The following is an 18,003-nucleotide window of genomic DNA, read 5'->3' as shown; positions in this document are numbered from 1 at the left end:
GCTGCCGCCAAGTGGTAGACCAGGTTATTACATTTAAACATAACATAGGAATGAATAGGAAGGGATGCAAATGAGCTCTTAACAAGCTCTGCCTCTAATGTCACCAGATGTAAGGCAGCTATCCTATAAGTCAATGTTCAGCTCTTAAGACATGACTTGGATATTAAATAAGCCAGCACCTCATCTGCAGACAGCTGTTTCGGGGTGATCTCTGCACTGATGAGGTGCAATCAACCCGAAACAGCTGTCTGCAGATGAGGTGCCGGCTTATTTAATATCCAAGTCATGTCTCAAGGCTTATTTTAAGAGCTGAACATTGACTTATAGGAGAGCTGCCTTACATCTGGTGGCATTAGAGGCAGAGCTTGTTAAAGGGTTTCTACCACCAGATTTTGAGATTTTTCGCTGACTGACACTAGCGATCTGCTAGTGTCTGCACTACTACTACAACAGTGCTCTTGTATCACCTTTGTCTGCTGCCGTTAAGCTTAAAAACATACTTTTATTGATATGCAAATGAGCCTCTAGGTGCTATGGGGGCGTTTTTTTTAGTACCTACAGGCTCCGTCTCGAATTCCAGCACCTACGCCGTGTGCTTCTGTATTCGGCGCAGTGAAGAGATGGAGCGAGGTTGGCTGTCAATCAAGAGGAGTGGGGTGGGCTGGAGGGACGCGGTGGGCGGCAGAAATAGTGAGTAGACGGAGCCTCTAGGTGCTGAAAAGACGCCCCCATAGCACCTAAAGGCTCATTTGCATATCAATAAAAGTATGTTTTTAAGCTTAATGGCAGCAGACAAAAGGTGATACAAGAGTACTGTTAGGTAGTGCAGATCGCTAGTGTCAGTCAGCGAAAAATCTCAAAATCTGGTGGTAGAAACCCTTTAAGAGCTCATTTGCATCACTTCCCTCCCAGAATTCCAGAGGAGTATGTATGGCCTATAAGTCTCCTCACACTGCTTAAGGTGCTCTCTATCTAAGGAGAGTGCGTTCCCCCCTGAATAGGAATGAATATGCACATATTAGGAAATACATTGGAATGGCATACAAATTAGCTTGTAGAGTGGTTACATATGCAGACAGCTTCTCTAGCGATACCCGTTACATACTACCATAATAGTGATAACGATGATAACTAGAGAGGAATCTAATATATTTTACCACAGTGAATGCCGTAAAAGTAAATCAAACAAAATAATCAGTTGAAGGCCGCTACAGCAGGCAGCACTTGATGTGCAGTCCGCTCACCCCCGCAGAATGTACAGCCCCACAGTAGTGCCACCGGGGAAACACGCCACACAGGAGGGTTAGTCTGTAGGAGCAATGAATGTCACCGCACAAGTAGAAAGTATAATATGAGACAAAAAGACAATGGGCCAGATTTATCATTAGCTCAGGTCAGAATAATGGAGTGAAAAAGTCCCCAAAAAGTCCCAAACGCTAAAAATGCGCACTATGCTCTGCACTATGCTCGCCAGTTTTCTGAAGGGGGGGGGGGGGTGTTTTCTTATGTAAATGAATCTCTAGACAGATTTACTATTGGGACTATTTAAAAAGTCGCAATCTCACTCCAGTGAGGACCATGCTTATCTTATGAGACTTTTTAATAGAACATGCGACTTTTTCATAAAAACTTTTTCGTAAAGATGTGCGACTTTTGTAAAGCAGCTTACTGACGGATAAACTGCTACTGTCAAACCACATTTATTACAGTCTTAAAGGGCCGATCATAAATCTGACTTGGCTAAAACTGACTTTAGCCATATATGAAAGTAGAGTGAGCTGTCAGAGTCATGATAAATCTGGCCCAATGTCTGTCAGTGATACTGTTTGAATAAAGATAAAACATTAATATGTCCGCATACATTATAAAACCATTACATGGAGCGTCGTTACTCCTCCCCATGTCACTCTGGACTCTACCGCAGTGTGGGAGGAGGTGTGAATACAGTGATAAGTAAGGTTCATGGGGACAATTCATCTTCACTGCTCTGGAAGTAAACAAGGGAGGCGGGAATATTTCATCAAAACGAAACCGTCCTATTGGCTGTTTGAGATCCACTAATAACGACATATGCTAAATATGGGGAAATAGTTTCTCTCATGTGTGACTTTTCTCATGTCTAACAAGTTTTGACTTCTCTGTAAAACATTTCCCACATTCTGAACATGAGTACGGCTTCTCTCCTGTGTGAGTTCTCTCATGTTTAACAAAATTTGATTTATATGTAAACCTCTTCTCACAATGTAAGCAAGAATATGGCTTCTCTCCTTTGTGAAATTTCTGATGTGCAACAAGATTTGATTTCCGTGTAAAACATTTCCCACATTCTGAACATGAATATGGCTTTTCTCCTGTGTGAATTCTTTGATGTGTAACACGATCAGACTTTTGTGTAAAACATTTCCCACATTCTGAACATGCATATGGCTGCTCTCCAGTGTGAATTCTCTCATGTGCAACAAAACTTGATTTATGAGTAAAACACTTTCCACATATTGAACATAAATATGGTTTCACTCCTGTATGACGTTTCTCATGTGTAACAAGATCTGATTTATGTGTAAAACATTTCCCACATACTGAACATGAATATGGTTTCTCTCCTGTGTGACGTTTCTGATGTGCAACAAGACTTGGTTTCTGAGTAAAACATTTTCCACATTCTGAACATGAATACGGCTTCTCTCCTGTGTGACTTCTCTCGTGTGTAACAAGATCTGATTTTCGTGTAAAACATTTCCCACATTCTGAACATGAATACGGCTTCTCTCCTCTGTGACGTCTCTCATGTGCAACAAGAGTTGAGTTCCATGTAAAACATTTCCCACATTCTGAACATGAATATGGTTTCACTCCTGTGTGACATCTCTCATGTCTAACAAGACTCGATTTATCTATGAAGCACTTCCCACATTCTGAACATGAATATGGTTTCTCCCCTGTGTGAATTCTCTCATGATAACCAAGTTTTGCTTTACTAATGAAACATTTCCCACATTCTGAGCAGGAGTATGGATTCTCTTGTGTGTTAATTATTTTGTGTGTAGAAAGACCTAAGTTTTCTGTCAACTCTTTACCACGCTGAAATCTTTCACCCCCTTTCTGACCAGCACTTGTAACAATCTGTGATCGGTCAGGAGAAGGTTCCTCATGATTAGAAGGATTATAGGATGTACTGTGAAGTCCTGGATGTACATTAAGGATCATGAAGTTATCCCCTGATGAGCGCTGCATGATATTTTCATTGTCTAGTGGTACCATGACATTTTCAGTATTCTTACTGGGATTTTCTGTTAAGATAAAAATGTAAATGTGTGTTATTTTTCCCAAAGTATAGAGTATTATACACTGAACAAAAATATAAACGCAACACTTTCGGTTTTGCTCCCATTTTGCATGAGGTGAACTCAAAGATCTGAAACATTTTCTACAGACACAAAAGACCCGTTACTCTCAAATATTGTTCAAAAATCTGTGTTAGTGAGCACTTATCCTTTGCCGAGATAATCCATCCCACCTCACAGGTGTGGCATATCAAGGTGCCGATTAGACAACATGAACATTGCACAGGTGTGCCTTAGACTTCCCACAATAGGAGGCCACTCTGAAAGGTGCAGTTTGATAAAGCACAATACCACAGAAGTCGCAACGTTTGAGGGAGCATGCAATTGGCATGCTAACTGCAGGAATGTCTACCAGAGCTGTTGCCCGTGCAATGAATGTTCATTTCTCTACCATAAGCCGCCTCCAAAGGTGGTAGTATCAAACCGGCCTCACAACCGCAGAACACATGTAACCACACCAGCCTGCATGCTCGTCATCCTCATCAGGGTCTGGACCTGACTGCAGTTCGTTGTCTTAACTGACTTGAGTGGGCAAATGCTCACATTTGATGGCATCTGGCACGTTGGAGAGGCGTTCTGTTCACAGATGAGTTCCGTGATGGCAGACAGTGTGTGTAGCGTCGTGTGGGTGAACGGTTTACTGAAGTCAACGTTGTTGATCGAGTGGCCCATGGCGGCGGTGGGGTTATGGTATGGGCAGGCGTATATTATGGACAACAAACACAGGTGCATTTTATTGATGGCATTTTGATTGCACAGAGATACGGAGACAAGATCCTGAGGCCCATTGTTGTGCCATTCATCCACGACCATCACCTCATGGTGCAGCATGATAATGCACGGCCCCACATTGCAAGGATCTGTACACAATTCCTGGAAGCTGAAAACATCCCAGTTCTTGCATGGCCAGCATAGTCACCTGGCATGTCACCCACTGAGCATGTTTGGGATGCTCTGGATCGGCGTATACGACAGCGTGTTCCAGTTCCTGCCAATATTCTGCAACTTCACACAGCTATTGCAGAGGAGTGGACCAACATTCCACAGGCCACAATCAACAACCTGATCAACTCTATGCCACGGAGATGTGTTGCACTTCGTGAGGCAAACGGTGGCCACACCAGATACTGACTGGAGGCTCCTCCTTTACATGTCACTGCACATGACGGGCCTTACCTTGTGATATAAGAGGCTGGTGCTCCTCCATTACATGTCACTGCACACACGTGTATACACTGCACATGACGGGACTTACCTTGTGATATAAGAGACTGGTGCTCCTCCATTACATGTCACTGCACACACATGTATACACTGCACATGACGGGCCTTACCTTGTGATATAAGAGGCTGGTGCTCCTCCATTACATGTCACTGCACACACGTGTATACACTGCACATGACGGGTCTTACCTTGTGATATAAGAGGCTGGTGCTCCTCCATTACATGTCACTGCACACACGTGTATACATTGCACATGACGGGCCTTACCTTGTGATATAAGAGGCTGGTGCTCCTCCATTACATGTCACTGCACACACATGTATACACTGCACATGACGGGCCTTACCTTGTGATATAAGAGGCTGGTGCTCCTCCATTACATGTCACTGCACACACATGTATACACTGCACATGACGGGCCTTACCTTGTGATATAAGAGGCTGGTGCTCCTCCATTACATGTCACTGCACACACGTGTATACACTGCACATGACGGGTCTTACCTTGTGATATAAGAGGCTGGTGCTCCTCCATTACATGTCACTGCACACACGTGTATACACTGCACATGACGGCTCTTACCTTGTGATATAAGAGGCTGGTGCTCCTCCATTACATGTCACTGCACACACATGTATACACTGCACATGACGGGCCTTACCTTGTGATATAAGAGGCTGGTGCTCCTCCATTACATGTCACTGCACACACGTGTATACATTGCACATGACGGGCCTTACCTTGTGATATAAGAGGCTGGTGCTCCTCCATTACATGTCACTGCACACACATGTACAGTGGCTGAAATAATTATTTGACCCCTCACTGATTTTGTAAGTTTGTCCAATGACAAAGAAATGAAAAGTCTCAGAACAGTATCATTTCAATGGTAGGTTTATTGTAACAGTGGCAGATAGCACATCAAAAGGAAAATCGAAAAAATAACTTTAAATAAAAGATAGCAACTGATTTGCATTTCATTGAGTGAAATAAGTATTTGAACCCTCTAACAAAAAAAGACTTAATACTTGGTGGAAAAACCCTTGTTTGCAAGCACAGAGGTCAAACGTTTCTTGTAATTGATGACCAAGTTTGCGCACATTTTAGGAGGAATGTTGGTCCACTCCTCTTTGCAGATCATCTCTAAATCCCTAAGGTTTCGAGGCTGTCTCTGTGCAACTCTGAGCTTGAGCTCCCTCCATAGGTTTTCGATTGGATTAAGGTCCGGAGACTGACTAGGCCACTCCATGACCTTAATGTGCTTCTTCTTGAGCCACTCCTTTGTTGCCTTTGCTGTATGTTTTGGGTCATTGTCATGCTGGAACACCCATCCACGACCCATTTTCAGTTTCCTGGCAGAGGGAAGGAGTTTGTCGCTCAGGATTTCACGATACATGGCTCCGTCCATTTTCCCGTTTATGCGAATAAGTTGTCCTGTGCCCTTAGCAGAAAAACACCCCCAAAGCAAAATGTTTCCACCCCCATGCTTGACGGTGGGGACGGTGTTTTGGGGGTCATAGGCAGCATTTTTCTTCCTCCAAACACAGCGAGTTGAGTTAATGCCAAAGAGCTCTATTTTGGTCTCATCAGACCACAGCACCTTCTCCCAGTCACTCTCTGAATCATTCAGGTGTTCATTGGCAAACTTCAGACGGGCCTGCACATGTGCCTTCCTGAGCAGGGGGACCTTGCGAGCCCTGCAGGATTTTAATCCATTGCGGTGTAATGTGTTTCCAATGGTTTTCTTGGTGACTGTGGTCCCTGCTAATTTGAGGTCATTAACTAACTCCTCCCGTGTAGTTCTAGGATGCTTTTTCACCTTTCTCAGAACCATTGACACCCCACGAGGTGAGATCTTGCGTGGAGCCCCAGAGCGAGGTCGATTGATGGTCATTTTGTGCTCCTTCCATTTTCGAACAATCGCACCAACAGTTGTCACCTTCTCTCCCAGCTTCTTGCTAATGGTTTTGTAGCCCATTCCAGCCTTGTGCAGGTCTACAATTTTGTCTCTGACATCCTTGGACAGCTCTTTGGTCTTTCCCATGTTGGAGAGTTTGGAGTCTGCTTGATTGATTGATTCTGTGGACAGGTGTCTTTTATACAGGTGACTAGTTAAGACAGGTGTCCTTAATGAGGGTGACTAATTGAGTAGAAGTGTCTAACCACTCTGTGGGAGCCAGAACTCTTAATGGTTGGTAGGGGTTCAAATACTTATTTCACTCAATGAAATGCAAATCAGTTGCTATCTTTTATTTAAAGTTATTTTTTCGATTTTCCTTTTGATGTGCTATCTGCCACTGTTACAATAAACCTACCATTGAAATGATACTGTTCTGAGACTTTTCATTTCTTTGTCATTGGACAAACTTACAAAATCAGTGAGGGGTCAAATAATTATTTCCGCCACTGTATACACTGCACATGATGGCTCTTACCCTGTGATATAAGAAGCTGGTGCTCCTCCATTACATGTCACTGCACACACGTGTATACACTGCACATGACGGCTCTTACCTTGTGATATAAGAGGCTGGTGCTCCTCCATTACATGTCACTGCACACACGTGTATATACTGCACATGACGGCTCTTACCCTGTGATATAAGAGGCTGGTCCTCCTCCATCATGGCCTCCTTGTACAGATCCTTGTGTCCTTCTATATACTCCCACTCCTCCATGGAGAAATAGACAGTGACGTCCTGACACCTTATAGGAACCTGACAACACAATGACACCGTCATCACCCAGACCCCTCCAGTGCTGTTACTGGAGAATTTCCCAGCATTCCCAGCAGTGTCACCTCTCCAGTCAGCAGCTCCATCATCTTGTGGGTGAGTTCTAGGATCTGCTGCTCATGTATCAGGGGGTGAGGGGGAGGCTGTGTGATGGGGTGAGGGGTCCTGCTCCGCCCTCCTGACTTCTGGAGATGGATGATGGGAGTCACACAGTCCCCCGATGTCTTCTTCACTATTATGTACTCCTGTGGATGGAGAGAGACACTTAGGGAATAAACCCTTCAGGGGCCATGTGCTCTCCTCCAGCCCTCTCCTCCTGGTACAACGTGCCTACTTACCTCCTCATGGCTCCTACAACATGACTATTGGTCACTGGTCACATGACACATCACTCACCATATTGGGGCTGATCTCCAGGTTCTCCATCACTTGGAAGGTCTGGAGGCCGTTCTCCAGGACCCTGGACTCTTCCTATCACTTCCTATGATGGATTCTCCTTCCCGATGTCTGACTTGTTACAGAATACAATAAAGAGGAGAGAAATCTAGAAAAGTTTACCTCTCCGCTCAGCAGGGAGATGATCTCCAAGGTGAGGTCTAATATTCTTCTGCTGATCTCCTTCCTGTCCATCTTTGGTGGCTCATTCAGGAGAAGGCTCGTATTGCTGTTTTTTTTCATGATGCCTCCAAAAAAAAGAGAAATAAAGGTTAATCAGTGAGTCCCATGTCTCCGATAATGAGGCTGAGACAAAGTATAACTCATCCCACAAAACTGAGACCCTCATAAAGCTGCACTGATGGGAAAACTCTGAGCTCTGTGTGTATCTAAGCTCCTGGCAGTGCAGTGTGTGGAGGCAGGAGACTCTGAGCTCCGTGTGTATCTAAGCTTCTGGCAGTGCAGGAGACATGTCCTGAGTTTCTCGGCAGGGCCCCTCGGTCTGTGACTTGTACCACACAGTCCACTCTACACACGGATCGCACACGGAGGAGAATCCACGTTTTGAATGAGGCCTAAGGCAGCCGTACACCTTCAACAGTGGTGGGATTGACCCTTTTTCTACTGGCAGCTCTTCGTCCAGCTTCTCGTACAAATACTCTGGGGTCAGTATTGGGATAGAGCCGTGAGCTGCTGCCGGACACCACTAGCGGCAGAAAGGAATGGGCATGCTGAATGCCATATGCCTGAACCTTCTTTCCCCTCACATAATCTATTTTGGCTACAGTCAGGAGCCCCCCCCATACACATCAGATAGTCGGCCAGACTCGCCAACATTGGCCGAGGGTAATTTATTGTATATGGACACTTTTTATTTTATTAAAAATTCTTTAGTAAATCCTAGAAAACTTCTCTCCGGTAAATTCTGCTCTTCATTCAAATGGATTATTACAAGGATTTACTTCGGTGTGAACTGAAGAGGAAGGTGGAAGCACAGATCCCCCTCCCCCCGACCACTCCTGTCCAGACCTCTATTAACTTGCTTTCCATCCCCTCCCCCCACATCCAGGAAGCCACAGACGTCCTGTACATCTTCTCCTATCCCCCGACCTGATCAAACCCATAGAGATGACAATAAAAAAATAGGGTTCCCCCTTATAAAGAGGGGAAAAGACACCTGTATATCACTGCACACACGTGTATACACTGCACAGGACGGCTCTTACCCTGTGATATAAGAGGCTGGTGATCCTCCATTACATGTCACTGCACACACGTGTATACACTGCACAGGACGGCTCTTACCCTGTGATATAAGAGGCTGGTGCTCCTCCATTACATGTCACTGCACACACGTGTATACACTGCACATGACGGCTCTTACCCTGTGATATAAGAGGCTGGTGCTCCTCCATTACATGTCACTGCACACACGTGTATACACTGTACATGACAGGTCTTACCTTGTGATATAAGAGGCTGGTGCTCCTCCATTACATGTCACTGCACACACGTGTATACACTGCACATGACGGGTCTTACCTTGTGATATAAGAGGCTGGTGCTCCTCCATTACATGTCACTGCACACACGTGTATACACTGCACATGATGGCTCTTACCTTGTGATATAAGAGGCTGGTGCTCCTCCATTACATGTCACTGCACACACGTGTATACACTGCACATGACGGCTCTTACCTTGTGATATAAGAGGCCGGTGCTCCTCCATTACATGTCACTGCACACACGTGTATACACTGCACATGACGGATCTTACCTTGTGATATAAGAGGCTGGTGCTCCTCCATTACCTGTCACTGCACACACGTGTATACACTGCACATGACGGCTCTTACCTTGTGATATAAGAGGCTGGTGCTCCTCCATCATGGCCTCCTTGTACAGGTCCTTGTGTCCTTCTATATACTCCCACTCCTCCATGGAGAAATAGACAGTGACGTCCTGACACCTTATAGGAACCTGACAACACAATGACACCGTCATCACCCAGACCCCTCCAGTGCTGTTACTGGAGAATTTCCCAGCATTTCCAGCAGTGTCACCTCTCCAGTCAGCAGCTCCATCATCTTGTGGGTGAGTTCTAGGATCTTCTGCTCATGTATCAGGGGGTGAGGGGGAGGCTCTGTGATGGGGTGAGGGGTCCTGCTCCGCCCTCCTGACTCCTGGAGATGGATGATGGGAGTCACACAGTCCCCCGATGTCTTCTTCACTATTGTGTACTCCTGTGGATGGAGAGAGACACTTAGGGAATAAACCCTTCAGGGACCATGTGCTCTCCTCCGGCCCTCTCCTCCTGGTACAACGTGCCTACTTACCTTCTCATGGCTCCTACAACATGACTATTGGTCACTGGTCACATGACACATCACTCACCATACTGGGGGCTGATCTTCAGATTCTCCATCACTTGGAAGGTCTGGAGGCCGTTCTCCAGGACCCTGGACTCTTCCTATCACTTCCTATGATGGATTCTCCTTCCCGATGTCTGACTTGTTACAGAATACAATACAAAGGAGAGAAATCTAGAAAAGTTTACCTCTCCGCTCAGCAGGGAGATGATCTCCAAGGTGAGGTCTAATATTCTTCTGCTGATCTCCTTCCTGTCCATCCTTGGTGGTCATTCAGGAGAAGAGAACTGGAGGAGCTGGAGGCTTCTAGTACTGCAGGCGCCTTTATGAGAAGAGGAGAGGAAATCATCCAGAGGACAAGACCAGATGTCACCTCCAGAACCGCACTTCCTGAGCCTGGAGGGGCCCCGCTTCTCAGAGCCCCCACCACATGGATTCCAGGGGCCCCAACATGGAGATCTCTGGTGGCTCCACAGGAGATAAATGTCTGATAGATGCAGGTCCCACCTCTGGGCTGTGCTCAGCTGTGTCCAGAACTCCTAGAGAAGAGACTGGAGAGAGCTGAGCTCAGGGCGGGCCCCGCTCCATTCATTCTCCTCCTGGATACAGGGGCCCCTCACCAGGACAGTCAGGAGCCAGCGAATGATGACAACCCCCACTATCCCCACTACTCCTCCCCCCATCATACTAAGCTGAGGAGCGGAGAAGGATTCCTTGTGTGTAATGGAGGAGAATCTCCAGAGGTGACATGTCTGAGCTCTCCACCACACTGTCTCCTCACAGCTCATCTTACCTGCAGGCTGGAGGAATGGCTGATACCAGAGAGAACAAGAGCCCTGACTACCGACCAGGACCTGCCCAGTATCTGCTGCACTGCCAGAGCTGAAGGACCTGGGGTGACGTCACCGTCATGTGATCAGTGCAGGGGGCGGGGCTCAACAGTGGAAAGGAGACAAGGTGGTGAAGGACCTAGCGTGATGTCACTGTCATGTGATCAGTCCAGGGGGCGGGGCTCAGCAGTAGAGAGGAGAAGACAGGGTGAAGGACCTGGGGTGACGTCACCGTAATGCGCTCAGTAAAGGGGGCGGGGTTCAGCATTTACAATGAGTTTGTGAAACCTAGAGTGATGTCACCGTCATGTGATCAGTATAGGGGGCGGGGCGGGGCGGGGCGGGGCGGGGCTCTGCAGTGCAAATCAGAATGTGGTAAAGGATGTAATGTTTTGGGATTACTGCTGGAGGGGGCGGAGCAGAGCAGGAGCGAGGAAAAGGCTGGTATTAGTCACGTGATGTAAGGGGCGGAGCTTTAGATGGAGGTGAAGAAGTGGAGAAATGAAGAGTTTGGTGTTTTCTCTCCTTTTATAAAGCCCAGGAAATGCTGAGTGTTGTAGTTCTATCTTTATTCTCTCTCCTTATAATGTCATGTGATATCCTATAATAACATCCTGGACATGCTGGGAGTTGTTGTTCTATCCACTGATATCCTATAACAGCTTGGACCAGCTGGGAGTTGTACTTCTCTGATATAATTATGCCTTGGACACTGGAAGTAGTTATCTCCTCTGATATAATAACAGCCTGGACATGATGGGAGGTGTAGTTATCTCTTCTGATATCCTATAACTGTGATGGCGATCCTCCGGCTTTGGTAAAACTACAACTCCTGAGATGCACACTTGCTTGGCTGCTCTCAGAACTTCATAGAAATGAATGGAGCATCTTGGGAGTCGTAACTTCACAACTTCACCACAGCTGGAGTTTTAGAGGTTAGCCATCACTGGCCTATAATAGGAGTGTAGAGATGCTGGAAGTTATAGTTCTCACGCCCTCCCTGGACGCCGCCACACGTAGCCGCCTCCGTCCCTGCCCTCCCTGTATGCGGCCACACGCAGCCGCCTCCGTCCCTGCCCTCCCTGGACGCTGCCAGACACAACCGACTCCGTCCCTGCCCTCCCTGGACAGCGCCAGACACAACCGACTCCGTCCCTGCCCTCCCTGGACAGCGCCAGACACAACCGACTCCGTCCCTGCCCCCCCTGGACGCTGCCAGACACAACCGACTCCGTCCCTGCCCTCCCTGGACGCTGCCAGACACAACCGACTCTGTCCCTGCCCTCCCTGGACGCTGCCAGACACAACCGACTCTGTCCCTGCCCTCCCTGGACACTGCCAGACAGAACCGACTCTGTCCCTGCCCTCCCTGGACGCTGCCAGACACAACCGACTCCCCCCCTGCCCCCCCCCCGGACGCTGCCAGACACAACCGACTCCGTCCCTGCCCTCCCTGGACGCGGCCACACGCAGCCGCCTCCATCCCTGCCCTCCCTGGACGCTGCCAGACACAACCGACTCCGTCCCTGCCCTCCCTGGACGTTGCCAGACACAACCGACTCTGTCCCTGCCCTCCCTGGACGCTGCCAGACACAACCGACTCCGTCCCTGCCCACCCTGGACGCCGCCACACGCAGCCGCCTCCATCCCTGCCCTCCCGGGACGCTGCCAGACACAACCGACTCCGTCCCTGCCCACCCAAATATCTTCCCAATCTGTTGGCCAAGAGAATGCTGTCCAACTGCTTTTACAATGTGTCCTTCCTGCCTTTGATATTCTAACAAGGGACACAATGACCAAATGGCTTCTGTCCGTACTGATATTACTCAATGGGTGAATACCACTGGATATCAATATACATTGAATCCAATTATTAGGAATATTTGTGTGGTCATCAGGTTGAGGTTCGGGCTGAGCGCCATATTTTCCTGTACCACTGGATATCCTCCTGTGGTCATACAGATGCTGGATATCCTCCTGTGGTCATACAGATGCTGGATATCCCCCTGTGGTCATACTGATGCTGGATATCCTCCTGTGGTCATACAGATACTGGATATCCTCCTATGTCTACCCAACAGGTGCGAGTTACCCGCTCAACGTCGGTCGTTATAGGGATCGTAACACTGGAGCAGACTAATTTGTTTGGTAAAAGACAAATTTTTTCGCTACAAGTCTAATATTTTTAGCTTAAGAATTTTTCTGATAAAATAATACATTTTTTCGACCAAAAAAGAACGTTGGCAATTCTACTGTATCAGTGATGAGAAAGGAACACCACTAAACCGCAGTGGACAGTAGATAGACAAGTAGATACTACAAGGTAGATAGTACAGGTTTGGCGCACTATACCGCAATCCATAGGAGTGAATGGCGACACACCTATATTATATCATTATTATACATAAGATGTGACCTACCAATACTTTACTATTCATAACTACTGACAAACATCAGCCGCACCTCCAACATCTAATTGGACACCAGTTTCTTGTCACAACCACGTCACGTGTAAATAATTAATTCCCTAATATTCTCCACTTTTAGTCAAGTCTCCATTCGAGACATATGGACCATTGACACTTTATTTATTACCTATCCCAACACCGAGGGTCAAACATAATCATAAACTGGTCAGTAAGACTCCCTGATCTCATGGCTCGTCCTAATCAGAAGGACATGGGAGCTCTACTTTCTCAGTAACAGTTTACCAGTATGCAATTTAACTCTTTAGCTAAGCTTTAAGGTAGAAATAGAAGATGTCTGACTAAGACAACATGGCGGACCCACAGATAATATCTGACAGCCTCAGGATATAATATTTTTAACATACAATGGTCTTTTCTGACCCATAAGTTGAAACTAGACTCAGCATACAATGTCTTAGGCTCAGATACAACCAGTCAAGTCCACCTCTCAAAATGTTGCCCTGGGAAAAATCAAAAGTGGGGCCCCAAATCTTGTAATAATACAGATGCGGAGAAAGCATTTGATAGGATAGATTGGTGGCACATGAGGAAAACGTTAGAAAAGGTCCCTTCATAAACGCTATATTCGCATTATACGCTAGCCCTTCTGCCTCAATTAGGATAAATGGAATCCTGTCATCCAGCTTCCAGATCACTAATGGAATAAGGCAGGGCTGCTGCTTTCCCCCCGCTTATTTGTCCTCACTATGGAGACACTCATACAAAACATCCGACAACAGCCAGAAATTAAAGGAGTTACAATTGGTGGTCAGTGTCACAAAACGGCGGCATATGCAGACGATTTACTTGTGATAACCTCTAACCCAGATATAGCTTTCCCTATTTTATCAAGGATTTTTAATGAATTCCATTTTCTATCAAACTTTAAAATAAACCCAACAAAATCAACAGCCTTGAATATCTCCTGCCCCAGAGCATGATACACCGGGCTAAATCTAACACTGACTTCCCGTGGTCAACTAATGATATAAAGTATTTAGGCCTTCAACTATCTCCTCACCCTGACAACTGGTTTACATTAAACCACTACTTCGTCAGATAGGTAATATAATAGGTTCATAGAAAATCTATACAGATCGTAGAATGAACTGTCACGGATGGTGTTGCAGAAAACTAGAAAACACAAATGAAGATCCGACTGACTTGATCCAAAACTAAGGAACAGGAGGGTAAGCCCTGTAAGAGCCCTGGCTCTCTCCCTTACTGCTCAGCCTATGCAAAAATCTCTATGGTAGATAATTGCATACCCTCGTTCCTCGACTGTATGACACCTGAACACCCTATAATAGTGAGGGGACACGACCACCGGCTCCCTACACTAAATACGGAGGGAGTCAGGGTCACCTGGGATCAAGACCACAGGAAAACAGAAATAAAGGAACAGACTTATCTTGTGGATGCAGCAGTAACAGCTTCTAGCATCAGCACAGCCCAGGAAGTTGTATAAACCGCAAGGTGAGGCAGTATGGGGAGGAGATATATAGGGAGGCAATCACTGCTAATAGATGACAGCTGGAAGAGGGAGGAGAGATGTCAAAACGAAAGCAAAACAAAAGAAGATCATGCAGGAAGTACTGAAGAATGTCTAACAGAACTTCTCAAAGATCTGGTGGTGACATGAACCTATTAAAAATGATGATAATGCTGAAAGTGTTATACTTGTTCCAAACACTTCCCATATTTCTGCCCAGATCTTTCTTTGCCCACCTCCGGAGAACCTTTCTAAAATACACTTGGGCAAATGGGATATGTAGAGTCGCATACTCCACCATGATCAAACCTAAATATCTGGGTGGCATTGGGTTTCCTGATATGGAAAGCCTGTAATATTAGATTGGTTCAAGATCCCTCCATCAAAATCATACGTTAAGATAGAGGAAGAGATAACAGGCTACTCTCTGACCGGAGTCGGCCTAGGGAAACGCTTTCCCACTAATACCCCGTTATTGCCGAAAGCTCCCTTATCTGTCTGGGCAAATACCTATCACTCGCACAAACTATGGGCTCACCCCTCCCCACTATTAAATGTGGGGGATTTGCTGGGACTCAAGGACCCATTCACTTCTCATTGGATTGATAAACAAAGATTATTAAAAGGACACAGATTATGTGACATACTAATAGATGGTACTTTTCCGGGATTAAACTCCCAGGTCTTAAGCTGGACCATCTCACATACTCTAAACTTTTGCTCAGTTACAATAGAATTCCGATTGCCAATATGCTAGATAGGGATTATTACTGGTTTGAAAAGTTAGCCACACAAAGATCCTTTCCCCCGAAGCTGATATCCATAATATATAAAAATGATTTTGTGTCCTACGGATTGCCCTACACTCTAAGATTGAATTCTTTCTCCCATGCTTCTATATATGAAATTGTCCAAAGAAGACATGGTAGCGGTGTACAAAAATGCACGTGGCCGTTCCAGATGCATCACTATGCAGGAGACATCCTACAAGATCGTCAGCAGATAGTACAAACCACCATTACACGCTATGAACCCTCTTATTTCTTCCTCCTGCTGGAGATCCCTTACAGGTACTGGTTCATACACACACCTATGATGGACTTGTCCCTTGATCACCCCCTTTTGGAAGGAGGTGGAAAAGATATTAAAAATGTGTGTATAGGATCCCCTGAGATTTCCCCACCTTTTTTATTTTTGAACTTCCTACCTGACTCCCTGACCAATTATAACTTTTCACTATGGAGACATTTGGTACCAGTAGCTAAAAACATGATTGATCCCTCTATTTTGGAAACAGACGGTGACACCAACCATATCTCACTGGCTACGTAAGGTAAGCCAAGTGGCCAGGTTGGAAAATCTGAGCGTTTCTACTTAGAAAGCCACGGCCAAATATTACAAGTTATGGGAGCCCCGGCTGAGTTTTGCTAGCAGCCCTGATGCACAGCAACTCTTTCTACAGGGTGGGCCATTTATATGGATACACCTTAATTGATATTAACTTCCTGTTTGTGGCACATTAGTATATGTGAGGGGGGAAACTTTTCAAGATGGGTGGTGACTAGAGTTGAGCGAACACCTGGATGTTCGGGGTTCGAGAAGTTCGGCCGAACTTCCTGGAAATGTTCGGGTTCGGGATCCGAACTCGATCCGAACTTCGTCTCGAACCCGAACCCCATTGAAGTCAATGGGGACCCGAACTTTTCGGCACTAAAAAGGCTGTAAAACAGCCCAGGAAAGGGCTAGAAGGCTGCAAAAGGCAGCAACATGTAGGTAAATCCCCTGCAAACAAATGTGGATAGGGAAATGAATAAAAATAAAATAAATAAAAATTAACCAATATCATTTGGAGAAAGGTCCCATAGCAGAGAATCTGGCTTCACGTCACCCACCACTGTAACAGTCCATTGTCATATATTTAGGCCCCGGCACCCAGGCAGAGGAGAGAGGTCCCGTAACAGAGAATCTGGCTTCATGTCAGCAGAGAATCAGTCTGCATGTCATAGCAGAGAATCAGGCTTCACGTCACCCAACACTGGAACAGTCCATTGTCATACAGTGGGATGCGAAAGTTTGGGCAACCTTGTTAATTGTCATGATTTTCCTGTATAAATCGTTGGTTGTTACGATAAAAAATGTCAGTTAAATCTATCATATCGGAGACACACACAGTGATATTTGAGAAGTGACATGAAGTTTATCGGATTTACAGAAAGTGTGCTATAATTAGGCAGGTGCATAAATTTGGGCACCACAAAAAGAAATGAAATCAATATTTAGTAGATCCTCCTTTTGCAGAAATTACAGCCTCTAAACGCTTCCTGTAGGTTCCAATGAGAGTCTGGATTCTGGTTGAAGGTATTTTGGACCATTCCTCTTTACAAAACATCTTTAGTTCATTCAGGTTTGATGGCTTCCGAGCATGGACAGCTCTCTTTAAGTCACACCACAGATTTTCAATTATATTCAGGTCTGGGGACTGAGATGGCCATTCCAGAACGTTGTACTTGTTCCTCTGCATAAATGCCTTAGTGGATTTTGAGCAGTGTTTAGGGTCGTTGTCTTGTTGAAAGATCCAGCCCCGGCGCAGCTTCAGCTTTGTCACTGATTCCTGGACATTGGTCTCCAGAATCTGCTGATACTGAGTGGAATCCATGCGTCCCTCAACTTTGACAAGATTCCCAGTCCCTGCACTGGGCACACAGCCCCACAGCATGATGGAACCACCACCATATTTTACTGTAGGTAGCAGGTGTTTTTCTTGGAATGCTGTGTTCTTTTTCCTCCATGCATAATGCCCCTTGTTATGGCCATATAACTCAATTTTAGTTTCATCAGTCCACAGCACCTTATTCCAAAATGAAGTTGGCTTGTCCAAATGTGCTTTAGCCCACCTCAAGCAGAAAAGGCTTCCTCTGCATCACTCTCGCATACAGCATCTCCTTGTGTAAAGTGCGATGAATGGTTGAACGATGCACAGTGACTCCATCTGCAGCAAGATGATGTTGTAGGTCTTTGGTGCTGGTCTGTGGGTTGACTCTGACTGTTCTCACCATTCGTCGCTTCTGTCTATCCGAGTTTTTTCTTGGTCTGCCACTTCGA

At 46.0% G+C, this 18,003-nt stretch overlaps 1 protein-coding gene across 1 annotated transcript; it reads right to left on the bottom strand.

Moving 5' to 3' along the window:
- Positions 1-1,694: 1,694 nt before the first annotated feature.
- Positions 1,695-9,651, bottom strand: LOC122922872 (oocyte zinc finger protein XlCOF6.1-like). Its single transcript, XM_044273626.1, has 2 exons — positions 9,599-9,651; positions 1,695-3,290 (listed from the first exon to the last, which is right to left on the bottom strand). Exons 1-2 carry the CDS (start codon positions 9,630-9,632, stop codon positions 2,098-2,100), a joined length of 1,227 nt encoding a protein of 408 aa, XP_044129561.1. The 5' UTR covers positions 9,633-9,651; the 3' UTR covers positions 1,695-2,097.
- Positions 9,652-18,003: the final 8,352 nt, after the last annotated feature.

The sequence above is a fragment of the Bufo gargarizans genome, unplaced genomic scaffold, assembly GCF_014858855.1.
Source record: "Bufo gargarizans isolate SCDJY-AF-19 unplaced genomic scaffold, ASM1485885v1 original_scaffold_1010_pilon, whole genome shotgun sequence".
NCBI classification, from domain to species: domain Eukaryota; kingdom Metazoa; phylum Chordata; class Amphibia; order Anura; family Bufonidae; genus Bufo; species Bufo gargarizans.
Note: the sequence above shows the minus strand (reverse complement) of the source record. Positions and strands in the feature narration are given on the sequence as shown.

Excerpts from the sequence above, each read along its gene's own strand:
- LOC122922872 (XM_044273626.1), bottom strand. The coding sequence starts at position 9,632 with ATGATGGAGGAGCACCAGCCTCTTATATCACAAG. Across the intron at positions 3,291-9,598 it reads CCAGCCTCTTATATCACAAG|AAAATCCCAGTAAGAATACT; the intron begins GTAAGAGCCGTC and ends TTATCTTAACAG.